This window comes from Dipodomys ordii, unplaced genomic scaffold, assembly GCF_000151885.1.
Source record: "Dipodomys ordii isolate 6190 unplaced genomic scaffold, Dord_2.0 Scaffold93, whole genome shotgun sequence".
NCBI classification, from domain to species: Eukaryota; Metazoa; Chordata; class Mammalia; order Rodentia; family Heteromyidae; genus Dipodomys; species Dipodomys ordii.
Window position 1 is genome coordinate 1523766 of NW_012267309.1, and position 26899 is coordinate 1550664.

The 26899-nt window shown below is 38.5% G+C and overlaps 1 protein-coding gene across 2 annotated transcripts in view; it reads right to left on the reverse strand.

Annotated features, from left to right (window-relative positions):
* The window catches only part of Sptlc1 (serine palmitoyltransferase, long chain base subunit 1), a 57595-nt gene that overhangs the window by 25984 nt on the left and 4712 nt on the right, over positions 1-26899 (reverse strand). For both annotated transcript variants that reach the window (XM_013026436.1, XM_013026435.1), the window contains exons 4-7: positions 21950-22043; positions 21354-21426; positions 13871-14003; positions 996-1125 (exon numbers count right to left, since the gene is read on the reverse strand). In XM_013026436.1, the coding sequence (XP_012881890.1) occupies positions 996-1125; positions 13871-14003; positions 21354-21426; positions 21950-22043 (430 nt within the window). The remainder of the gene's footprint in view (positions 1-995; positions 1126-13870; positions 14004-21353; positions 21427-21949; positions 22044-26899) is intronic.

The following is a 26899-nucleotide window of genomic DNA, read 5'->3' on the forward strand; positions in this document are numbered from 1 at the left end:
AAAAAAAAAAAACCCTGACCTACAACAGACTGAGCACAGAATGGATAGTCATAATGAAAATATGCATATTCATGAAGAATATGACAGAATCTGAAATGAATAATGTAAATACTTTCAGAAATACACATTAACACAAAGTTAAGGAATATGATGAACATTTTTACTAGTTATTCTATTTATGAATGAGTTGCATCAACAAATTCCTTTTGAAAAGGGGTGTTTGAGACAAAGGACGTGGTGATGAGGCCCCCTGGACAGTCCGCATATCATGGTACCCTGCTACAGAGCCACAGACCAGGCAGTTCTCCATCTAAGTTGTAGGAGGAAAGAAATCATAATCCTCATAGTGATGCTTTGAACACACTTCCTCTGCCATTCTCATGTAAGCACACTGAGAACCCACTTTCAAACCACCATCACCAGGGGTCATATAGATTCCAGGGAATGAACTGAGAAGAGGACTAGAAGTACAGAAAAGCACAACACAAGGCTCTCAGGTTCCGCAGGCAACGGCTGCCTGGAGCGCCACAAGAATCACAGGGAAATGGTCTCACTTTATTCATTAATTCAGAAATTAAGATCTGCTATTCTTCCCTCCATGTAAGTGACACATGATTTATTCTGACATGAATAGGCCTATTCTGAATTCACTAGAAAACATCTCCATGATTTTTTTGGTGCTACTATATAGTTGATAGTGTGCATCTCTCCGACTCATCAAGTGCTTATTGTTGTGTCCCTCAATCCTCTTAAGACAGTACTCTAGATTCCCTAGATTCCCTAAACCTGCTCTATCTAATCAAGGCAATGACAGGCACTTATAGTAAGACTTGACTCTCTCCAATCCAAAATGCACTTAATAAGCAGCAACACCCTTACTTAATATCTAAATGTGATCCGCAGGCAAGTTATCAATGACAAATTACCACTTCATATATAATTTAGCTGGTTAGAAAGTACAAAGGAACTGTATAATTTTTTCAAAAGGTTCATACCTTTTGATCTTCAATCTCTTGTTCTTTTAGTAGTCGCTCCAGGTCAGCCACATCATTGTGTTTAAAGAACTTAATGTCACTTCGTGATGCCTGTAATCCTTTCTGGATAGCAAAACAGGAAGCTTTATCCCTGTGAGGGAGAAAGGCACCAAATTCCAGTTAAAGGGTCTTGTCAACATTCTCACAAAACAAATGCTGACCAATTGCTAATATTAACTGGAACAAGGTAAATAAAACATGTTTGAATACTTCCATGTCCCTGTTTGCTCTTCACTCTGAGAATCCTTCCCCATAAGCTACCTTATTTAATGTCTTCCAAAAAATACACTTCTTGCCAAATGCTAATCTCCCTGCAACCTGCATGTACCACATAGATGGCATATCAATTTACTCACATGCTTGCTCTTCCTTAGACGTATACTAAATACTAAACATCTCATTGCCAGTGCAACTTATGACTGACGCATTATTCTGCCATGACTCTGCTGCAGTATCAGCAGCCTAGTGGGACAGAAAGCTGGTAAACAGTAACTACTCCACTATGCAAACTACCACAGAACCCCCACTAGAACCTGGATTTTTGGCCTTTGAGGGGCGCCTCACATCTTTTCTATGGTGTTGTTATAAAGAGCCAAGCAGTATACCAGGGCTTATATCTCTGCCAGCTGGCTATACAGAGATCTTCACTCCCACTCCATTGTGGTATTACTGGAGATCATGTAGGGAGTAAAAACTCCCCCCCCCCCCCGCCACCTAGAAGTAATGAGATGCTCTTCTCATCTCCACTTGGGCTGAGAATGGTCATGATCACTCTTAGCAACAAAGTAATCTCCTCCTTGGGTGTCAATGTAAGTTAAGTAGGTCCCTGGGACTGAACATCCAGGTGAAATGGGCAAAGAGTCTTATCCATCCCATTCCTTATTTAGAACACTGTCCTATGAAGCTAGATGAAACAGATAGTTTAAATGAGGTTGGGCTGGCCTCTAATAGTAGAACATAAAAAGGCCCAGACTGAATATCACACTAAGAATCAAAAAATGTTACACAGAATACAGTAAACAAAAAATATAAATAATGAGCAGTCAGGAATCGCAAGATGATCTAATAAACATCTGAATAGGTAGGATAAAAAAAGGTTCAATGAATAATCTCAACATGTCTGAAATGAATGAAATAAAATAGAAAGCCTGAACATAAATATGTAATAGAAGCTTCAAAAGAGAATCCTATGCAGATACTGGTTCTGAAAACAAAACCCAAAAAGAGGATCAGCAAGAAAGGAAAGAATCAGTGCTCTAAAAGATGAGATAGAAATATTTCACTGTGCATACCAGAGAACACAGGCTAGAAAGAATTGAGGAGAGCTTCAAAATCCCATGAGCTTATAAAAAGCAATCTAAGAACCATTACTAGGTGCCAGTAGTTCATGCCTGTAATCCTAGCTACTTAGAAGACTACAGTCCAAGGATTGTGCTTCAAAGCCAGCCAGGGCAGTAAAGTCCACGAGACTGTTATCTCCAATTAACCACCAAAAAGCTGGAAGCAGAGCTATGCTGACATGGCAGAGTGCTAGCCTTGAGCACAAAAACTCAGGGACAACACCCAGGACCCAAATTTAAGTTCTAGGACAGGCACACAAAAAATACAAAAAACCCCACAAAGCCAATCTAAGAGTTGTAGCTCTGGACTCTGTCCCCCCAAAGAAAAAGGGTGGGGATACAAAAGTGCCCAAAGAAACAACAGCCAACTACCACCACTTACCCCCAAATTTGCAAAGTCATTTAAACCTACTGATTTAAAAAGCTGGATTTACCCAAACAGGTAAAACAAAATCAATAGAGACCAAGAGATGTCACAGTCAGACTCCTGAAAACTAATGAGTAAGAATAAAAAAAGAGAGAGAGAGAAAAAAATAGACTTAGAACGAATATATAGAATACTTATCTTATTTCTTGCAAGTGATTATGAATCTGTACTGATTTCAATACAAGACAGATGGAGTAAATAATCACTTTGCTGAAGGCTACCACATGCAAACCTTATGGCTGCTCACTGAAAGGAAAGAATTGCAAGATAGGCATCATGTTGTGTCCCAACAAACTTAACAAAGTAATTTTACTAAACACCATTTTAGCCCTTAGCATTTTGGTAATCAAGTGAATTTCAAGCAGTCTATTATATATGTAGAAGAGAATATGGAACACATTGAGAAGGTCCTCTCATGAAGATCCTCTGGCAAAGGTCTCCCACAGATTAACCAAGTTGGATAGCTTTTCATGCACCAAACTACTTTCACAAGACCAAGGAATCCAGGTAAGACACCACAGTGCCTGCCTTTAGTATAATAAAATGAAAGTAAAGAAAGCAGGAAGTACCCTTTCCCCAGCTCTAAAGCAGAGAAGCAGAGATGCCTCCTACAGTGCACATGCATCTGAGAGGGGGTGGGGAGGGAGAGGGAGAGAAAGATCTGAGAGAGAGAATGAGGCCCAACATGGCGAAACTGGGGCAGAACTTCACGACCCTCCCCAACTATTTAATAACTGCAGGCTGAGCCACTGGAACTGGCAGCAAAGAAATTGCTTCTACCACCTTTTCTCCAACCTGTGGTAGTGCAGTGGGGAGAGAACTCCACCTGCTGGGAAGCAAGGTATAAAAACTAGCATAGCTGTTTATTTGTTAGTCTTTTTTTTATTTAAAATTTTTTAAAAAACTTATTGTCCAGGTGATGTATAGAGGGCTGACAGTTACATAAGGTAGTAAGTACAAATAAAAAGAGAAATTCACCATGTTAAAAAAATAACAACAATTAAACAAAATAAAAACTAGCAGAGGACTGCATTTGAGCTCAGTGCCAGGCTGCCACTAAGACTTAGCACAGGGTAGAAAAGAAGGCTGCAAATACAGATCAGAAGAAACCTATAGATCTGCCTGTGCACCAAGTGGAAACCTGTGTGCCAGAGGGACAGCGTCAAGATCTGGCCTGCTTGTCAGCCTTGAGTGGGCCCAGGATATAAGCTTCACCCCAGACTGTGACTTTAGTTAGTATCAGCCTTGGTAGCCAAAGGACTATTTCCACTACTCATTCCCTGACCTTGGGCAACATAGCTACTTCCAGGTCAGTACTCTCAGATGAAGCTCTGGACCTGCCCAGCACCAGGCAGGTGTTTTAGCCTCAATAGTCATCACCTGCAATGTGGGCCCTGTTGTGCCTGACGCTACACAGACCCTTATAACTATAAAATGTAGCCAACCTAGCTTAGGAGGCTAAGAAACTGCCTTCACCAACACTATCACAACCTGGGACATTAGAGTATGATGTAAGACCCCACTCACTGAGGATAACAAGGTAGTAATAAACACAGCAATACAACCTAGAAATCAGTTCCAAGCAGGAGAAACCTATCATTGGACAGATCCTAATGGCCACCAGTCTCAGGCTGGTATCAGGACAGAGTTTCTAGACTAGCTCTGAAGCTAAGAAAGAAATATTATTAGATTTTTATTATAGTATTTTTATTATAGTATTAGATTTTTATTGCAGCCAGGACTACCTGTGCTTGATTGTACTTGTCTTGAGCAATGAGTACACTTCAGCAGAAAGGCAGCCTACAACCATGTGTACTTTGTGTACCCCTTCCCAGGTGTTGCACTGATCTTGGCAGGATGAGATCTAATGATGTGTCACAGCTTAGTGTCAGTGGCCATGGTATGGCCTGGGGGAGCCTGGGGCTGATCCATCCATGACGATTCTGTCCAGACGGGCAGAGTACCACAGTGTCAGTGACTGTGGACTAGGGACAGGGTCCCTGAGCCTAGACTGGTTCCTGATACAGCATGTGGGCTCTAAAGATTGTGGAATGGAACCTTTCTAAGTTTAAACAACACACCAACTAGAGTTGGGACAAGCCAAGGGCTTGAATCACCCTCTAGTGTCCAAATAATAACAACTTATCAAAACCTTACTTGGCAACCTTCTACTTAGGTGTCATTCAGTAATGAAAACAGCGGAAGCGACGATGGGCTCAGAGAAAATAAGCAGTTTGCTTAGAATTTCTGAAAAAGATGCATAAGAATAAAGCCATATTATAAAATTGGAATACCTAATCCTTCAATGCTCAGATGATGCACACACGAACAGCATCAAGAGCTTTCAGTAAACCATGGCCTCACCCAATAGTCAAAATATGTTGCCAGAAACTGACCAGATAGTAATCAATCTGAGAAAACTCATAGATGTAGAATTCAAAATAGTTGTTTTAAGAAAATTTAGTATGTTCAAAGAAAATATTAATAAAATATGTAGTATTTAATAAAATTATATAATTATACTATACAGTAATAATTATTCACATTAACATTTTAATAAATTTTAATAAAATATTTAATACTTTAACAGAGAAACCTGGCAAAGCGATGAGCACAATTTAAAAAAGAAATGTTAATGGGAAATCCTGAACAGAGTAAAATACAAAGAAAGACAAACTCACTATTAAGAGTAACTGTACAAATTCAGGATGCTCTAATATTGTAACATTGTAGGTAAGTCATTCATAGCTCTAGTATGAGGATTAAAGATAAAAATGTTAATAAAACCTACATTAATTAGTTAAGATAGGCAGTACAGAAAAATGTAAAATGGGGCTGGAAATGCTTAGTGGTAGAGTACTTGCCTAGCATACATGAAGCCCTGAGTTCCATTCCTCAGTATCACATAAACAGAAAAATCCAGAAGTGGTGTTGTGGCTCAAGGGGTAGAGTGTTAACCTTGAGCAAAAGAAGCTCAGGGACAGTGCCCATGCCCTGATTGTTCAAGTGCTAGGTCAAAAAGAAAAGAAAAAAAAGGAAAAAGAAAAAGATGTAAAATGTGATAAAAAAATTTAAATGTAAAGTGGAATATCAAAAAACTTAAATGCTGGTATCAGTGGCTCCTACCTACTCAAGAGGCACAGACCTGGAGGACTGAGGTGCAAAGCCAGCCTGGGCAGAAAAATCTGTGAGATTATATCTCTAATTAACAAGCAAAATGTCAGATTGAGTGCCAGTAAGAAAGCGGAAGGAAAGCCCCAATAACAAACCTGGGGAAAATGAAATAGGAAGAATGAAATACAACAGTAGTTTTCTTTTATAAAGGTAATGTACAGAGGGATTACAGTTGCGTAAGTCAGGTAAAGAATACATTTCTTTTTTTTTTTTTTTGCCGGTCATGGGGCCTGAACTCTGGGCCTGGGCGCTGTCCCTCAGCTCTTCAGCTCAAGGCTAGTGCTCTACCACTGGAGCCACAGCGCCACTTCCGGCTTTTTCTGTTTATCTGGTGCTGAGGAATCGAACCCAGGGCCTCATGCTTGCAAGACATGCACTCTACCGCTGAGCTACCTTCCCAGCCCCAAGAATACATTTCTTTTTGGACAATGTTACCCCTTACCTCACTCTCTCTCAGTTTTTCCCTCCAAACCCCACCCACAAGTTGTATAGTTCATTTTCAACAGTGTCCAGTAATACCACTGCTGCATTTGTTCACCCTTTGTCCCTCCATTTCTGTGACCCCCCCCACCCTCCCTAAGACAAACAAACAAGACAAAAAAGAAAACAAAAAACACAACGAAGGAAAACCCTCGCTTCCACTTCTTGTAGTTCATTTTGATAAATATTATTTTATATGAGCAGCTACACATAAGCATTGGCTTTTTGCATTTCTCTCCTAAGAATATCTTCCTTTTGGTCTCACTGTGTGTGAATGCCTAGAGTCCTGTATAATTTATCATGTCCCAGTGTATTTTAGATCTAGTTTCTTCATATCAAACAAAACATGCAAATTTGTGTCTCTGAGCTTGGCATACCTCACTTAACATGATTTGTCCATTGATTTCCCCGCAAATCACATAATATTATTCTAATGGCTCTGTAAAATTCCATTGTGTAGAGATACCACCTTTTTTTGATTCACTCATCTATGGTAGGACAGGTGGGCTATTTCCATAACTTGGCTATTGTGAATAGTGCAACAATGAACATGGATGTGCAAGTGTCTTTACAGTACTCTGGTTTGTATTCTGGTAGATGTCCAGCAATGTTATGGCTGGGTTGTAGGGAGGATCTATGTTTAGTTTTTGAGGAACCTCCAGACTGCTGTCTAGAGTGGAGTTTTTTTTTTATTAGAACATTTTTTTGTTTCTGCTCTTTATGATGTATAAGTTAACATTATTTAAAAATAGTTCATTATAATCAAGATTTTTTTCTAAGCCTCACAGCAACTACAATTGGTAACAGATAAACCAAAAATAGTAAGCAAGGAGTCAAAACACACTACTAGAGTAAATCAGATAGCCACCCAGAGCGTCTGAGAGTAAGAAGAAAAAAGGTACAGTAAGACTAGAAATAAAACAACAAAAAACATGTTACAAAATGACTGTAGTTTTAAGATTTTACCATGCATGTAATTAAGTTCTCTGATTAAAAGAAACAGCATGACTAAAATGATTTTTAAAAAATTCAACTATATACTGATTGTAAGAAACTAATTTCAGAGGCTGGGATATAGCTCAGGGGCAAAGCGATTGCCTAGCAAGTGCAATGTCCTGGGTTTGATCCTCAATACCAAAAAAAGAAAAGGAAAAAATACCATAAAAAAAAACCAAGGGTGCTGGAGGCATGGACCCCCCCCCCCAAAAAAAAACCAAACAAGAAACTTCATTCTGTCTTTATATATGTGTGTGTATAATACACATACATACATATACACAATAAATATTAGTAGATGCAAAGGGACAGGTTCCAATATAGTAACAGTAGGGAATATTTAACATGCTGCTTTTAGAACAGACACCAGACAGGAAATCAATAAAGAAACAACAGAGTTAGACATCTACAGATTATTCTATCCCCAAACTGCAAAATCTACATTCTTCTCTTCAGCATTTAGAACATTGTCTGGGACAGATAATATGACACACCACAAAATAAGTATCAAAACTTTTTTTGGGGGGAGGTCCGGTTGTGGGGCCTGAACTCTGGGCCTGGGCGCTGTCCCTCAACTCTTCAGCTCAAGGCTAGCGCTCTACCACTTGAACCACAGCGCCACTTCCAGCTTTTTTCTTTTTGCTTATGTGGTGCTGAGGAATCGAACCCAGGGCTTCATGCATGCAAGGCAAGTGCTCTACCACTGAGCCACCTTCCCAGCCCCTATCAAAACTTTTTTAAAAGTTGAAATCATATTGAATCTTTTTGACTACAATGTAACCAGCTATAAATAACAAGAAAAACTGCAATCTAGCCAGGCACCAGAGGCTCACACCTATCATCCTAACTATGCCGAAGACTGAGATTTGAGGACTGCGGTTCAAAACCTGTGAGATTCTTATCTCCAATTAACCACCAAAAAGCCGAATATAGAGCTGTAGTGAAAGTGGCAGACCACTAGCTTTGAGTGAAAAAGCTCAGGAACAATGTCCAGGCCTTGAGTTCAAGCTCAGGATGTGCACCAAAAATAAACAACAAAAACTCTGCCAACTATAGACATATATGGATATAAAACAATTTACTTTTGAACAACCAATCACCAAGGAAGAAATCAAGAAAAAATTTAATGTTCTTAAGAAATGGAGACATAACAAATCAAAACTCATTGAATATGCTAAAGCACTATATAGAAGAAAGAGAAATCAATGTTTACATAAAAAATGTAGAAAGAGTTCAGATAAACCCTAACACTGTACCTCAAGGAACTGGAAAAATAAGAGCAAACTAAATGCCAAATTAGGAGAAAGACCAGCAGAAAAAACTAAAATAAATTCAATATAAATGATCAAATGAAACAGATGTTCTTAATTAAGATCAACAAATAGAAAAACAATTAGAATAAAAGAGAAAACTCAATAAGTATATACCAATAAATTAGTCATACACATTTTTTTCTAAGGCTAAATCATTTAAAAAATAGAAAATTTGAACAGATCAATAACAAGTATGAAGTGCAATCAGTAATAAAGTATTCAATCAAAAAAATTTTTAAAAGCCCAGGATCAGATGTCTTCACTGTTGAGTTCTACCAAGTATTATTTATTCCAAAAGAATTGAAGAATAAAGAGTTCTTCTAAGCTGGACACCAGTGGCTCATGCCTGTATTCCTACCTACACAGGAAGCTAAGAACTGAGGATCATGGTTCAAAGCCAGCCCAGGCAAAAAAGTCCATGAAATTCTTATCTCCAATTAACCACCAGAAAATCAGAACTGTTGCTGTGGCTCAAGAGGTAGAGCACTAGCCTTGAGCTGAAGAGTTCAGGGGCAGTGCCCAGGCCCAGAATTCAAGCCCCAGGACCAACAAAGAAAAAAAAAAACTTCTTCCAAATATCTATGAGGGCATCATTATCATTATCCTGATACCTGAACCAGATGAAGACATAACAAAAAAAGAAAACTACATTGGTTAATGTATCAAAAAATCCTCCAAAAAAAACCCAAATCCCAACAGTATATTGAAAACATTACTCATCATGAACAAGTGAGATTCATCTCAGGGATATGAGGATAGTTCAATACATACAAATCAATAAACATGATAAAGCACAACAATAGAATGAAGGGAAAAATTCATATGATCAAAGCAGTAGATATAAAAATAACTTTGATCCAATTCAACATTCCTTCATGATAAAAACTGAACACACTGCGTACAGAAGGAACATGCTCCAGCGGTATGGTAGCTGTAATCCCAGCACTCAGATTATACATTGGGAGACCAGTTCAGGCTCACATAGTGAACTTTACTTTAAAAAAAGAAAAAAAAAAAAAGCCGGGTGCTGGTGGCTCATGCCAGTAATCCTGGCTACTCAGGAAGCTGAGATCTGAGGATCATGGTTCAAAGCCAGCCCAGGCAGGAAAGTCCATAAAACTCTTATCTCCAATAAATTACCAGAAAACTGGGAGTGGCACTGTGGCTCAAGTGGTAGAGCACTCGCCTTGAGCTGAAGAGCTGAGGGACAGTGCCCAGGCCCAGAATTCAAGTCTCACGACCGACCAAAAAAATTAATAAATAAAATAAATAAATAAATAAAAGAAAAAAAAGAAAAAATTAGCTCAGTGCTGATAGCTCACTCCTGTAATCCTAGCTACTCAGAAGGCTGAAATCTGAGGATCCTGGTTTGAAGCTAATCAGGGCAGACGAATCTGAGAGACACTCATCTCCAACTAACCAGCAAAAGGCTGGAAGTGAAGGTATAGCTCAAATAGTAGAGCACTAGCTTTGAGTAAAAAAGCTAAGCAAGAGGATGAGACACGAATTCAAGACCCAGCACCAGCACACATGCAAAAACAGTAGAAGGAACATTCTTCAACATAACAAAGCCTATTTGTAATAAGTTAATACCTAACATTAATTATATTGAATGAGGAAAAACCTCCAAGTTTTCTCTGAAAGATATGGAAGTAGATATCTATTTTTAACATTCATTCAACATAGTACTAGAAGTCTTAGCCAGAGCAGTGTACAAGAAAGAAAAAAAAGGATATTCTAGCTGTAAGAGAAGCCAAAGTCACTATTTGGAGATGACAAATTCTTATATATAGAAAACTCAAAAAAGTCATAAAAATATTAGAAAAATTATTAGAATAGCCTGGGAATGTGGTAGAGTGCTTGCCTAGCATGCATGAAGCCCTGGGTTCTATTCCTCAGTACTACATAAACAGAAAAAGCTAGAAGTGGCACTGTAGCTCAAGTGGTAGACCACTAGCTTTGAGCACAGGGAGGCTCAGGGACAGAGCCCAAGCCCTTAGTTCAAGCACCAGGACTGGAAAAAAATTGATTAGAATAAACAAATATAGCAAAGTTGCAGGATACAAAATCAGCACATGAAATTCTCTAGTTTTGCTATATATGAAGAACAGATTATCTGAAGTAGATATCAAGAAAGCAATTCCTTTTAAATAGCTACAAAATAACATAGGAATAAATAACTAAGGTGAAAGTTCTCAATAATGAAAACTATTAAACATTGAAGCCAATTAAAAAAATGGAACGACATATGTATCTATGAACTGAACAAATCAATGCTACTAAAAGGTTCATACTACCCAAAGCCATCTACAGATTCAATGCAATCCTGATTAAAATTTCTAAGTCATTCTTTAACGAAATAGAAAGAAAATTCTAAGATATGCATGGAACATGGAATTAGAAAAAAATCCCTAAGTAGTCAAAGCCATCTTAAGCAAAAGAACTAAATAGGAGGGAGGCATTATCCTACTGGCCTTCAAAATATATAAGCTATAGTAATCAAAGTATAAATACAGACATATAGACCAATAGAAACAGAATTAAGAGCCTAAACCCACACACTTACAGACAACTGATTGTTGATATAGTTGCAAAGAATACACCCTGATGAAATGACAATCTTCAATACATGGTGCTGGGAGAACATGTGGAATTGAAACCCCCTTGTAAAACTTCTTAAAGATAATTAAAAACATACCTATATAAAAAAAGAATATCTATTTTAAAGATGGTATTAAAGAAACTAGATATCAAATAGGCAGAAGAACAAAATGAGACCCTTATCTTCACCAATGACAAAAATCAACTTATTAAATTATTAGAAAAAAGTACAGGGGAAATGCTTCAAGATATTGGAAGGGTAAATATTTCTTTAAGAACCCAAAGTATAGGAAACAAAAGCAAAAAATAGACAAATGGGATTATATCAAACTGCACAGCAAAGGAGACAATCAATGAAGTAAATCGACAGTGTAATATAGAATGGGAGAAAATATATGCAAGCTACACATGTAGCAAGGATTCGACATCTAGAATATATAAAGAACTCCAAATAATCAATTGCAAAAATGGTCATTAGGCCCAACTGTACATTTCTCAAAAGAACACATACAAAACTGTCAACAGATATTAAAAAATATACTCAAAATCACTCATGATGAGAGAAATGCAAAGTAAAACTACAATTTGCTATCCCCTCACTTCGGTGTTTTTGGTGCCAGCCCTAGAGCTTGAGTTGAGCCTATGTGCTGCCCCTAAGCTCTTTTGCTCAAGGTTAGCATGCTACCACTTGAGCCACAAGGTCCACTTCTAGCTTTTTGTTAGTTTTATTTTGTTTTGTTTTGAATTGGATATAAGAGTCTTACCTACTTTCCTGCCAGGGTGCACTTCAAACCACAATCCTCAGATCTCAGCCTCCTGAGCTATTAGGATAACAGGTGTGAGCCACTGGCACCTGGCCAGTAGGTAGTTTTTATCAGAAAGAGTGACAGTTATCAGTGCTGGTGAAGATATGGAAAAAAGAAAACACTTGCATGCTGTTGGTGGGAATGTAAATCAGTAAAGACACTATGTAAAAGAAAATGGTGGTTTCTTTAAAAATTAAAATAAAACCAGGTAATGGTGGCTCACACCTGTAATCCTAACTACTCAAAAGGCTGAGCTCTGAGGATCATGATTCAAAGCCAGCCCAGACAAGAAAGTTTGTGAAACTCTTAGCTCTAGTTAAGCACCAAAACAGGGATAGCACCCAGGGCCTGAGTTCAAGCCCTGGGAACAGTGCACACGTGCGTGCATGCACGCACACAACACACACACACACACACACATGCATGCACGCACACAACACACACACACACAAAATTAACTATTACATTCCCTATCATCTAGCAATTCTACTCCTGGGTATGTAACCAAAAGAAATGACATCAGTTATATCAAAGAGATACTTGTATTATCACATTCAATGCAATATTCTTCACAAGCACCAAAAGACCTAAAGGTCCATCAGCCAATAAATGCCTTAAGAAAATGTGGTGTGTGTGTGTGTGTGTGTGTGTGTGCGTGCGTGCGTGCGTGTGTGTGTGTGTGTGTGTATCACTTAACCATAGAAGGAATAAAATGAAACCCTGTCATTTGCAAGAACATGGATAAAACCAGAGGCTTATTATGTTAAGTGAAATAAGCATAGAACAGAAAGACAAGTGCCATTATGATTTCTCTCATACGTGCAATCTAAAAATACTAGTGCCATAGAAGTTGAGAATAAAATGGTGGTGACCAGAATTTGGTCACAATGAGGACAGGCTGGAGTTATGGGTTAATCTAATAAATTGGCTGGGTATGGAGTTTATCTAAGGAGTTTTGCTGTGCTACCATACAGGAGAGTGACTACAGAATACAATTATGCACTGTGCATTTCAAAAAGCTAGTATATATATATATATTAAAATTTTCACCATAAGAAATGCTGAGAAGCTGGGTACTGATGGCTCATGCTTATAATTATAGCTACTCAAGAGGCTGAGATTTGAGGATCATAGTTCAAAGCCAGTGTGGGCAGGAAATTCTGTGAACCTCTCATCTCCAACTAACCAACGTGCTGAATTGTAGCTCTAACTGATGGGTTTTCAGTGAGAAAACCTTTAAGACCAAGGGCTGGATTCTGAGTAACACATCATTTGAAAAAGGGATATTTTGTTCTTTCGTTATTATCTATAAGTAGCTGTACAAAGGAAGTATAATGCATCTTGATCAATGTCATCCCTTTCATCATTCTCCCCCATCTCTCCCATCCTCACACATTAATTACCTCAATTTTGCCATAGTTTCCTAGTTGCATGACTGCATTTTTCCATCCTTCCTCTCTCCATTTGTCTACATCCACCCCTTGACCTCACCACTCTCCTCCACCCTCCAATACCTCATGTTCCAGTTTTCAGCACCAGCACTTTTAAACATCCTGAGTGAAGGTCTTGTTCCCCTTGGTTTGGGGTGAACTTTTTTTTTTTTTTCAAAAACAAAAAAGCAGTAAGTTCCATGAAGGGACCTTCTGAGACACTTAGAATTATTCTGAAAGGAATCCAAGTGTAAGTAAAGACTACTTACGCAAATATGATGTCCCCTCTCTTAGAGTAAGCAGGAATCGCACTAGCTATAGTGGAAAACCCATATGAATAAATAATGGCCTCTTCGGTCTTCATAAACTTTGCCAGACGCTCCTCCAAATCCAAATGAACATCTATTTCAACAGAAAATTTAGATACTTAAAACATCTTCTGATTCTTTTTCCTCTAGTAAAAACCAGACATAATAGTTCATTCCCATTTCCATCTTAAAGAACTATTAAAATAACCTGGACCAAAGTGGCTCACACCTGTAATCCTAGCTACTGAGGAGACTGAGATTTGAGGATCAGAGCCAGCCCAGGCAGGAAAATCCATGAGACTCTTATCTCCAATTATACACCAGAAAAATGGAAGTGGGGCTGTGGCTCAAGTGGTAGAGCACTCACCTTGAGCTGAAGTGCTCAGGGATAGTGCTCAGGCCCAGAGTTCAAGCCCCACGACCGACCAAAAAACAAAACCAACCCAAAAACAAAAACAAAAGAAAACAAAACTGGCCCATCTCTCATATGTGGAAGCTAGATCCAACATACACTAGAACATGGTAAATTACACAGGGCTCTAGACATTCACACACAGTGAGACGGGGATTTTTAGGAGAGGAACACAATGGCACAATGCCTATATGCATCTGATCATATAAAATAATATTTATTGAAATGAACTTCAGGAAATGGAAAAATGGTTTTTTTCTTTGTTGCTGTTTTTGTGTTGTTGTTTTTCTGTCATTTGTTCATTTATCTTTCTTTGAGAGGGTAAGAAACAGAGGAACAAAGGGTGAACAAATGCAGCAATGGTACTCACCAGACATTATATTGAAAATGAACTGTACAAATGTGGGTGGAGATGGGAAGGAAAAACTGGGAGAGAGTGAGGGAAGGAGTGAAACTGTCCAGAAAGAAAAGTACCCATTACCTGACTTATGTAACTGTAACCCCTCTGTACTTCACCTTTAACAACAGAAAATATATATTAAAAAGAAAACAACAACCTCTGGGCCAGAAGCACTTTGGAGGCATATGTAAAACTAGCTATGACTGTAAAGGAGCTACTGGGGTGTTTGTTTCTCTATCAATCTACTGTAAAAACCCCAGACCCACTATCTGCTACAAATGCTCTAACATCCTTTGACTGAAACACTGTGGGCTTTATCATTATTCCACATTAGCTTACTGAAGGTCTTTTGAATTTCAGCAAAACAGTAAAATAATGTACTCTGTCAAGAAAGTGATATACGCATTACAACTCCTCGTGGCTTCTCCTCTAAAAACCTGTGCTGGCACACAGTTGAGGACCTGCCATCCCTTTGTAGGACTTGGCTGCTATCTGAACTTCTTAAGTGTAAACTGGGGAACTGGAATTTATAACACACATAGAAATTTGGTCTTTTTAGAGGAGGAGCTTAAGAATGCTAATGTAGTAACAAGGATAAATGATAATAATTTAACTGATCTTTGTTTATTTCCCTCTGAAAACCCCTCAGGTTACCTAATTCCATTTTCATACATATACATTGAACATTATGACTGTTTACTGAGATATGATGAGACCAAAATTGAGTGTGGCTATATTTGAGGCTTTCAGAGTAAGTTAATAAGTTGATAAAAACTGGCAGTTAAGAATATTCCCATCAGCATGCAAACTCATTGCCATTTGTACACCATTGTAGAGAAGGATCTCTGAACAATTACTGACTTGCTTAGTCTCCAAAGTCCCAAAACTTCTGGCCTTCTATCTGAAGTAGCTGGGTTTTGGCTGATATCAGCCCTGAAGAGCAGGTTCTGTGGTAGGCAGAATGGGGTCAGTGCAGAACTTGTTTCTCATGATACTACTTATGCAATGAAGAAACTCACAAACCAGGAAAGGAAGACAGCAAGGAAGAAAACAGAGTGTTCTTTGACTTCAGTGTGCCTATTTTTTGCATATAGAATGACCCACTTTGGCAACTGGTGCCATAGCTTTGCCTAGAACGTAACTCAAGCATTCCATTTTCCATAGGCAGAGAAGAGATCATAGTGAGAAATGACCAGAAAGTGTTTGCCTGCTTCAAGGGACTTGTGGCACTTTCTACACCTGCTTATCTGTCTGATTTCCTCCCCAGACTCTAAGACAGAAGGTCTGGTCACTGAGGCCAATGCAAAGCTCAGCCAAGCTTTGGGGCTTCAGATTTGGGATTCCCTAATCACTTGGTAAGCAACTGAACAAGTCTAAAAACTGCTTTGTGCTTTCTGATGCCTCTTCTGCTAAAAAGGAATAATAATCACACCTTTTTATTTCCCTTTTTTTTTCTTTTTGGTCGGTCATGGGGCTTGACCTCTACGTCTGGGTACTGTCCCTCTGCTTTTCAGCTCGCGGCTAGCGCTCTACCACTTGAGTCACAGCACTATGCATGCAAGGCAAGCACTCTACCACTGAGCCAACTTCCCAGCCCCAATTACACCTTTTCCAACAGGGCGGTAGGAGGGCCACACAGATTAATGTCCATGAAACACTTAAGACAGTTCCTGGCACAAAACAAGCAGTATATAATATACAACTTTGTGCATTAAGCCTGCTTCTGTATAATGAAAGGGTTTCTTTTAAAAGGAAAACACAGATTTTATTTTCGAGTTATCCTAATCTCCAGTAAAGCTATCTTCAATTAAGAGCCACTTGTTCAATCTTACAATGTGAGACCATCCGCTTCTTGGTTATTTTCCAAAAAAAGACCATAAAATGGTTAATGATGGAACAGTTGGAAACAATCTCTGACATTTTCTCTGAAGAACCTCATATTTTAGTATATTTACTGTCTGTTTAAAAAAACAATGCTTATGCTGGATGCTGGTGGCTCATGCTAGCTACTCAAGAGGCTGAGATCTGAGCACTGTGGTTCAAAGACAGGCCAGGCAGTAAAGTCTGTGAGATTTTTATCTCCAATTAACCACCAGAAAACCAAAAGTGAAGTGGTAGACCACTAGCCTTGAGCAAAAAACTCAGGGACAGCACGTAGGCCCCAAGTTCAAGCCTCACGACCAAAAAGAAAAAACAGAAACAATGCTTAAACCAGGCAGTGGTGGCTCACATCTATAATCCTAGCTACTCAGGAGGATGAAGCTATCCTGGACAGGTAAAGTCCTTGAGATTCTTATCTCCAATTAATCAGCAAAAAGCCAGAAGTGGAGCTGTAGTTCAAGTGGTAGAACACTAGCCTTGTGCAAAGAGTAACTTTTCTGCCCAGGTTGGCTTCAAGCCTCGATCCTCATATCTTAGCCTTCTGAGTAGCTAGGATTACAGGCATGAACCACTCACTGGTGCCCAGCTAAGGTACATTATTAAAACATTTTCTCTTACTTTCTTACAGTAACATAGGTAAGATAGATGGTAGTACAGGAAGACAACGGAGAATATGTAGGGTGAGACAGTCTCTTCTAGCCAATGAAGCACATCTGGGTAAGAATAAAAAATCAGAAGTGGTGCTGTGGCTCAAAGTGGCAGTGATAGCTTTGAATAGGAGAGCTCAAGGAGAGCCCTGAGTTCAAGCCCCACAACCAAAAAATAACAAACAAACAAAAAACAAACAAACAAAATCAAGATATGGAGGGTATTTGTAAAAAAAATAATTTTACCAATTCTTTTTATGCTCATTACCTGAAAAGTTAAGAAGATAGCTAAAAGAGGAAGTATTTTTGGTGGGTTTTTGTGTTTTTTAGGTAGACCTATGCTTACTATGTAGCCTTGATTATCTTAAACTCATGATCTTCTTGACTCTGTGCCCAGTGAGGAAGTGATCTTTGAAAACAAATGCCTAAATGTGAAACTAAAAGGGGAGGAAAAAAAATAAAATTAAGAGCAATTGTTTGGGGGCCAAGGAAAAGAGATTCTAAGACTTGAACTAAATTTTTCAAAAATAAATAAGCAAAGAAAAAGAAAGGGGTCCTCATGTGCTTATTTTTAGAGCAAGGAGCAAGAATGCTCTAAAATGTTAGAATTATAGAGAATATTTTAGAGCTTTCAACTTTAGACTGTTTCCTCTGATTTTACTGAATGTTAAAATTCCAAAGTGCATTGTGTAACAATTATTATTAATTTTTTATGTTTTTTTTTTGGTCGGTCATGGGCCTGAACAATGGGCCTGGGACCTGTCCCTGAGCTTTTCAGCTCAAGGCTAGCACTCTACCACTTGAGCCACAGCGCTACTTCCGGCTTTTTCAGCTTATGTGGTGCTGAGGAATCAAACTCAAGGCCTCACGCATGCAAGGCAAGCACTCTATCGCTGAGCCACCTTCCCAGCCCTGTGTAACAATTATTTAAATAAGATTATTTCCAGAATAAGGAATAAGAAAAATCCTGTTCAAACACCAGAAGTACAAATATGGGTTATATATACATACATATGGTGAGAAAGACAGACAGAGAGATTAAGAGATGAACAGTGAACACTGACAATAGGAAGTAATGAAACTATTTTATCTGAAGGACAGCATGCCTAGGAAATAGGATATTACTTGTCAGCATAAAATTGTTCTACCACAAATTAACTTGTAATCTTGGTCCAGATGTCAAAGTTGGTTGGAACCTTTAAGTAGTAATTTTAGGATATGGATGAATTAAAAATAGTTTATAAGGGATTTGATACACTACCCTGTATTCATTATACTGCCTTTTATGGTCCCTTCATTAAATGTGATTTGAAAAGTCAGATCAAATTTAAATTTAACACACATTTATTTCTGAACTCAGTGATAAAAGCCCTTGGCTAGCATGCCCAAGGCCCTAGGTCTGATGAACTCCAGCATCACAACCAGTAACAACTACAAAACATGTATTCTGACATGAAAGCACAGAACAATGTATATGGCATACTGATTACCTTCTTTTATGTGTTTGTGCTAGTCCTGGGGTTTTGAACTCAGGGCCTGAGCATGGTCCCTAATCATTTTTTATTCAAGGCTAGCACTCTACCACTTGAGCCACAACTCTACTTCCAACTTTTTGGTGGTTACTTAGGGTTAAGAGTCTGGCTGAGTTCTTGTCTAGGCTGGCTTTGAATTATGATCCTCAGGTGTAAGCCACTGCCTTCCCCTTCCCCACCACTTGCTAATGACAGGAAGGCCTATGTTTGTTTGTTTTTGTCGGTCATGTGGCTTGAACTCTGGGCCTGGGCGCTGTCCCAGAGCTCTTCAGTTCAAGACAAGTGCTCTACCACTTGAGCCACAGCATCACTTCTGGTTTTCAGGTGCTTGCTTGGAGATAAGAATCTCACACTTTCCTCCCTGGGCTGGCTTTGAACCTCAATCCTCAGATCTCAGCCTCCTTAGTAGGTAGGATTATAGGCATGAGCTACCGATACCCGGCCAGCAAGGCCTACGTTTGAAAATGGTTTGCATATACTAAAAAGTTTCTGGAAGAACAAGTAAGGAATTATTGATAACAAGCAGTCTTGGGGATGGTACAAAAGTGGAGAGGACAGCACCAAAGGTTAAAAGAACTTTCATGTCTAGCTCCATCTTCTATTTGGAAAATATTTTCTGTGCTAAACAGCAATTAATCTAAAAGCACCTGGTATACTATTGCCCAGATGATCCAAATGAAAAGTTGACTGGGTTAAGAACATATTTTTCAGTTTTGGGAAAGCTAGGATTTGAAACAACAACTAAACTGAATAAGCAATAAATCTGTCATCCTATTCTTTCCTAGACAGTGACCAAGACCACACCTGGAAATAAAATCGACTAGAGAGGCTTTTAAGAAAGCCTCCAGCTCCATTTGCAGTTTTTTGTTTTTGTTTTTTTAAAGCTAATTGGAGATAAGAGTCCCATGGACTTTCCTGCCTGGGTTTCAAACTGTGATCTCATATTCCAGCCACCTAAGAAGCTAAGATTACAGGCAAGAGACACTGTTACCCAGCAACAGCCACAAAAAGCACATTTTGCTGTTCAGGTAATGAGTAACAAATCCATCAAACATGTTTGTTTGTTTGTTTCCCCTTGTAGTTTTCTAGTTTTCCTTGCAGTTTTCTAGTTTTGTATTAAGAACATTATTTACAACAACAAAAACAAGCAAACAACCATGTATACTTCAGGCTAGAGGAAAGTAAGAAGCTCTGAGTTCTGTGCTATGATCTTGTCATTGAGACTGCAAATCAGGACACAGTCTAATTTTAAGGTTGAAATGAAAGGAAGATGAGTAACTGTGAGGAAGATACTTAACCTCTCTGGGCTTTCTCTTTGTCTTCTGGATAGTTAGTATGATGGAAGATATGATTTATGAGATCCCTTCCACCTGTAGAATTCTTGAACACTAACTCTATTCATTTTTTCTCAGCATGAATAATGTAACCATCAAGGTAAGGGACTAAGAAAGTAGTTCTTTAAAAATACACTAAAATTTTTAAAGTTAGAAACTACGGAAAGATGCAACAGTAGTTACCTCCCTGTTCTAGTTTCTCCATATTTGGACATTCTGTAAACTACAATGTTATTTCCAGCAACATAGCTATTTGAATAATTATTTAGTGGCATTTTCAGAAGCAAAAAACAATATACAGTTAGTAACAATAAAATGCTAGGTTTTCTTTGAAAGTTTGTAAGCACACCGTACTTACTATGATACAGTTGTGTGCGTATTAAGTTAGCCTATCCCAAGATAATCCACACACAAGGAAATTATTTATCCTTCACTTCCTTCTCCAGAAAAGAAAAGCTACTGTTCTCACCTTTCTGCCACCTGGCTACCCACCTAGGGCTATTTTCCAGCCTGTGACTAGGTATGATCTGGTGCAAATTCTCACCAGAAGACAGTGGGGAAGAGTGCCATGTGTCCTACATTCTGTTCTGAGTGGGGACAAAAATGCTAGATCAACATACAGGATGTGGGAAGACCTGAGTCTCTTTTTGGCTATTAAGAGCAGAACCCTCAGTGGCTGGACACTTCCAGCCATAGCTGTCATATAGGACAGATACCTTCTTCTTATATCACTATCTCTTAGGGCAGATGCAGTCTGATAGAGCACATAAAAGGCACTTATTGCTCTCTTCACACACTACACCCAGTCCCAGACCCCAATGTATTTCCCCTCAGTGGTTTCAGACTACAAAATCAAAATGAAGTAACATTTTATACCCAGTTTAATACCAAGACTGATTTAAGAATATGTTTTCCAAGAAGTTTTGAAATAAAACTGAATTCTTTTTACCTTTTGAAGGGTTTGAACTTGGTCTTGTGTTGCATTTTTTTTTACTCAAAAAGCCTGGACTGTGATCCTCCCATTTTAACTTTTCACATAGCTGGAATGTCAGGTACATACCACTGTACCCAGCTTCAAATTGCTTGACATGAGGGAGTCTCAAAGTTTTTGGCCTTGAACCTTGATCCTCCTAATCTCCACTTCCTGAGCAGCTAAGATGGCAGACACTATGCCTGGATCAAATTGAATCTTAGCTCTTGAACACAATACTCTGAAAAAGCATACAACAGCAACTTACCAAATGTACCATAAAATCCTCTAGGTCCACAGGTGCCCACACCATACTTCCTTAGAGAGGCTAAAGCTGCTGCCTTTATTGAAGAAAAAAAAATAAAATAATTTACCTGGAAGGGCACAAAACTGATACTTTTTTTTCTTTAACCCATACAGTTCCTTCCTCCCAGTTCCATTTTCCTTTTTTCTTATAACAATTCTAAGAAGATTTAGGGAAAAACTAAGTGTAATGATTCTTAAACCATGGAAAGTTACATTAGCTTGATTCTCACAACCTGGTTAATTCAATGCTCTGACTTTTTGTATCTGCATTAAGAAATGTTTGTTAGCCCACAATCCCAATAAGAGATGGAACAATTTCCTAGATGCTTCTCTGACTATTACCCAAGTCTGGATTACTAGGGTCTCTGGCTGTCACACATTCTCAGCCCCACTAAACATTTTTGCTTCCGTTATGTCCAAGTCCAGGCTCCAAGTCTATCAGACAAAGAAATAAAGAGAAGCATTTGGCCCTTCCTGACAGCACACATTTGTGTTTTAGACTGTTGCTTCCTGAGTTAGTAATGTTACTTGCCCACTTCAGCATTAAGTGCTACTTACCTTAACACGAGGATTATCCAGCAACCCAAGAAAATTAAAGGAGGAAAAATTTATACATTCTTTCCCATTCACCACAATGTTGTGGCTCGGAGGGCTAGGAGCAAAGAGACAAAGAGTGGTTTGCTTCAGCATATACCCAAGTCACGTGTCATCACACTGCCCTGGTGGCAGGCCCAACATAACAATGTTGTCATGCTACTCCAATATTTGCCTTCTAATATGTCCTTTCTCTTTTTGAAGAAGTAAACTTAGAGAATGCTAGATTTTTTTTAAAATGCCTTTCTAGCTGGGAATGTGGCTTACTGGTAGAGTGTTTGCCTAGCATGGATGAAGCCCTGATTTTGATTCCTCAGTGTCATATAAACAGAAAAAGCCAGAAGTGGCACTGTGGCATAAGTGCTAGCAATGAGCAAAAGGTGGTCAAGGACAGTGCCCAGCCCTGAGTTCAAGCCCCAGGAGTGACAAAAAAAAAAAAAAAGAAAAAAGAAAAAAATGCCTTTACATTAATTCTGTTCTAAATAAGTTACCTCTATTTCTTTTATATAAATGATGAACTAGAATCCTATGTGGATAAATGGCAATTTTTTGCTTTGGCTAAAACATATCTAAATAGAGAGCAAGGGAAAGGGTGACACTGTCCAAAAAGAAATTTACTTTTTTTTTCTTTTTTTGCTGGTCCAGGGGCTTAAACTCTGGGCCTAGGCGCTGTCCCTGAGCTTCTCTTACTCAAGGCAAGCACTCTACCATTTGATCCACAGCACCACTTCTGGCTTCTTTTTAGTAGTTTATTGGAGATAAGAGTCTCCTGCTGTTTCCTGCTCAAACTGGCTTGAATCATGATCCTCAGATCTCAGCCACCTGGGTACCTAGGATTACAGGTGTGAGCCACTGGTGCCTAGCTAAGAAATGTACTCTTTACTTGATTTATGTAACTGACCCCTCTGTACATCATCTTTATAATAACAAAAAAAAAAAAACTAAAGAAAAGAAGTGTCTAAATAAAATAAGACAGAATACAATCTGGAAGACAAAAAGAAAATATATAAAATGATTAAAAAAGATTAAAGGCAAGAACAGGCAAAACAAGTTATGATCTTGCATAGCTATGTAGTTTAAAAATAAATGTTGGAATGCTATTTGAGAGGACTCCCAACCCACCCTCATACCTCAAAGTATTAGGGTGGCAAGCTCACACCTGCAGTCCTAGCTACTCAGGAGGCTGAGATTTGAGGATCATGGTTCAAAGCCAGACTGGGCTGAAAAGCTCTTGAGTCTCTAAGCTCCAATTAACCACCAAAATGCTGGAAGTAGAGCTGTGGGTCAAATGGGGGAGTACTAATCTTGAGCAAAAATGCTGAGGGACAGTGCTGAGGCCCTGAGTTCAAGCCCCAGGACAGCACAAAAAGAAAAAGAAAGGCATGCAGAAATGGTGTTAAGTCAAATGCTCCCACTTGGTAGCCCTGAGTAACACAGAGAGCCAGAGGTCTGTATCAGTCTCTCCCTTCCGTGGGTGTGCCTGCAATTACATTCAACTCTTGGTGTAACACATGAAGAAGACCAATAGTTGGTAACCAACATGTATATTCTTGTCCCTACCCTGCCACCTGGAACAGCGCACCATTATTTTCCAGCTGCTCTTGCAAATAGGTGTGTGCAACTAGTGCTCTTAATCAAGATGACAGCAGCAAGAAGTTTCTGTACTATCCTCTGCCTACTAGTCTGTCTTGAGATAACTTCAATTTCCTGGAGCTGCCCATCTCTTTTCTTCTCAGTGAGGGGAAATAAACTTTTACCTATGTAAGCCATGGAAGTTTGGGTTTCCTAATATAAGCAGCAGAACTCAACCCTAAACTACAATTTCAGCGAACAGTAATCAGTTTCCTTGATATAATATTGTATATGTTCCTAGGAGCAGGGCTTCAAAATGTAAGCAAGGTTTAACTGTTTTAAGATCACAATTTTTAAAATAATGCTTTTGGGGTCAAGTGTAGGAATGACAAATAGTGAATGGATATTTGAAGCTTGGGGAAATGCAGAGGGTCAGCAATAAGATCTCACATATTCTGATAGAAATGAAAGCCATCACCTCTGAAAAGTAAATTTTTAAAAAGCAATTGAATGATGAGTATGGTATCTAAGATGTCACGGGAGAATTAAATTACTACATGAGGTAAGGAAAAAAGCATTATTATGTGATTCAAGATGTATATTTAAATTTGATTATTTTTGGTTACTTGTATATCCATTTAAGTTTACTATCAACATGGCCAAAATACTATCTTAAATTTAATCAATCACCTAATATTTCAGCAGATATTGTTGGATAGTATTCAAATGAGCTAGTGATCAAACTCCTCAGTTTATGATTAAACTCTTCAGCTAATTATCAAACTCCTCAGATTAAACTCCTCAGTTAAAAGGAAATACTGATTGAGTTTTAAAAACTCAATCATGCACAAAAGAAACAACTACAAATAAAGGCAGAGGAAGGCTGAAAACAGAAGAGAATACTTTCTTATTTACCCAAAAGCTGTGCAGCTGTTATGCTACTTGACAGACGTTAATGTAAAAGTATTGTCAGAGATGGAGAAAGACAGCTTTAACGAGAAGCCAAATGCAACTAATAATGCATTTTCAAATTAAATAATTTAAGCAAAATAGAATAAGCCCACATAGGAATACTGATTGCTGTCCACTGTCTCCTTTTATTCATATGCAATTAAGCAGAAAGCAAATGTTAGGACTAAAATATTTGAATAACAAAACTCCTGACTCAATAGACACAACCATTCTGAACTAGAACAAATGTTTGCTTTCTTATACACTATAGAACATCCACTATAAAATACACAACTTTATGCATCATAATACACTAGAGGAATCATTTGTAAAACTTCAAGCTGCTTGGGAGGCTAAGAATAGGAGGATTGAGATTCAAGGACAGCCTGGGCAAAAAACTTTACAAGACTCCTAAACCCATAGCTCAGTGTGGTAGATTTCATTTGTCATCCCAAGCTTTGTGGGAGGCTAAGATTGAGAGAATCTTGGTTCTAGGCCAGTTGAGTTAGAAAAGCCAGTGAGACTCCATCACACAGAGGGGAAACTGGGAAGGGAGGCTTATACCTGCCATGCCAGAAATGGGAAGAAGTTTAAAATAGGTAGCCTGTGATCCAGAGCAGGAACTGTGATTATTTTGACAAGAAGTGACATCTATCTCAAAAATAACTACTGAAAAATAACTACTGATTCTTTGCTGAAGTGCCTGCCCACCAAGTATGGGACCCTGAGTTCAAACAAAACTTTCTTCAACCTTTTTCCCTGTGCTTTTAGAAAACAATTTACATATCACTTTTGATTATAATGGAACTACTGTGCATATTGAAAAAACAGAATCAAGTCTAAGACTCACCAAATACTGAGAAGGTATCAGACATAGCACTAAAAAATAGTATAGGCAGGGGTTAGTAGCTCACACCTGGAATCCTAACTAATCAGGAGGCTGAGATCTGAGAATGATTGCTGTTCAAAGCCAGCCCTGGAAGGAAAAGTCCATAAGACTCATAACTCTAGGTAACTATCAAAAATCAGGAAGTAGAACTGTGGCTCAAGTGGTAGAGTACTAGCCCTGAGCAAATATGGGACAGTACCCAAACCTTGTTTAAACCCCAGTTCTGAAACAAAAAACAATCAACCCAGTATAGTTCAAAAGGGTAAAACAAATAATTTTAAAATGTGTAAAAATTACCTTCCATGGGTACTCCTTGAGAGTCTATCTACTAACATATAGAAGAAAATGGCTAGGTCTGCTGTTATCCTAGCAGGAGGCTGAGTTCTGAGGATCAAGGTTTGAAGCCATCCCAAGCAGGAAAGTCCATGAGACTATCTTCAATTACACACCAAAAAGCTGGAAGTGAAGCTGTGGCTCAAGTGGTAGACTATTAGCCTTGAGCAAAAAAGCTCAGGGACAGAGCTCAGGCCCTGAGTTCAAGCCCTATGAAAAGCACGCCCTCAAAAAAGGTTTTTAAAAAAAGAAAAAAGGAAAGAAAAGAAAAAGGAAAAAGAAAACAAGATAGTCAATGTGGGAGAGAAAGAAACGAATTCCCAAATTAACAGTTATAGGAGATTCTAGGGTCATACAGTACATATGCATATAGCAACAAGTCAGACTGCAGCAGGTTGACAAGTTTCTAAGAAGCAAAAGTAAAATGAACCCAATATATAGCTAATACATTTGAATATTCTGAATGGAGGCTTATACTCCTGGAGGGAGATAAGAATGAACCAGAGACAGTTACACAGAGTTAAGCAAGTAAGGCAAAAGGAAATGATTAACTCCAGAGAAAATGTGTACTCAGGAAAGAAACTGTAGTTATATCTTATTGTAGTCATAAAAATATAGACACTAAATAGTCTAAGGATACATTATAACTGAACTCTGCTGGGGCAGGGGAAGAAAGGAACAAGGTCTCTGTGTGTAGCTGAGCAACGTCCAGCTTAAGATTCCCAGCTAGAGGAAGATCAGCTTTTTCTAATCCACATCAAGATCTCACAGGGGCAGGGAAATAAGTGCAGGTATGTTTTTATACAGTCTGTCTTTCAAATAATTAATATAATAAAATCTGGGGCTGGAAAAAAATAAAGACATAATTCCATTCATATTTGGGATTTGTTTTTAAAGAAAAAAAGGTAAACTTTAATCCCTAAATTGAAGACTTTAGAAGTAATCTAAAGCTGAGTATCAGTGCTTTATGCCTAGCTACTCAGGAGGCTGAGATCAGAGGATTGCAGTTCAAAGCCAGCATGGACAGGAAAGTCTGTGAGATTCTTTTTTTTTTTTTTTTTTTAATTAGTAAGGTTTTTTTTTTTTATTGTGAAAATACTGTACAGAGGGGTTACAATGACACGAGCAAGGTAATGAGGACTTTTTTTTTTGGTCCAGTCGTGGGGCCT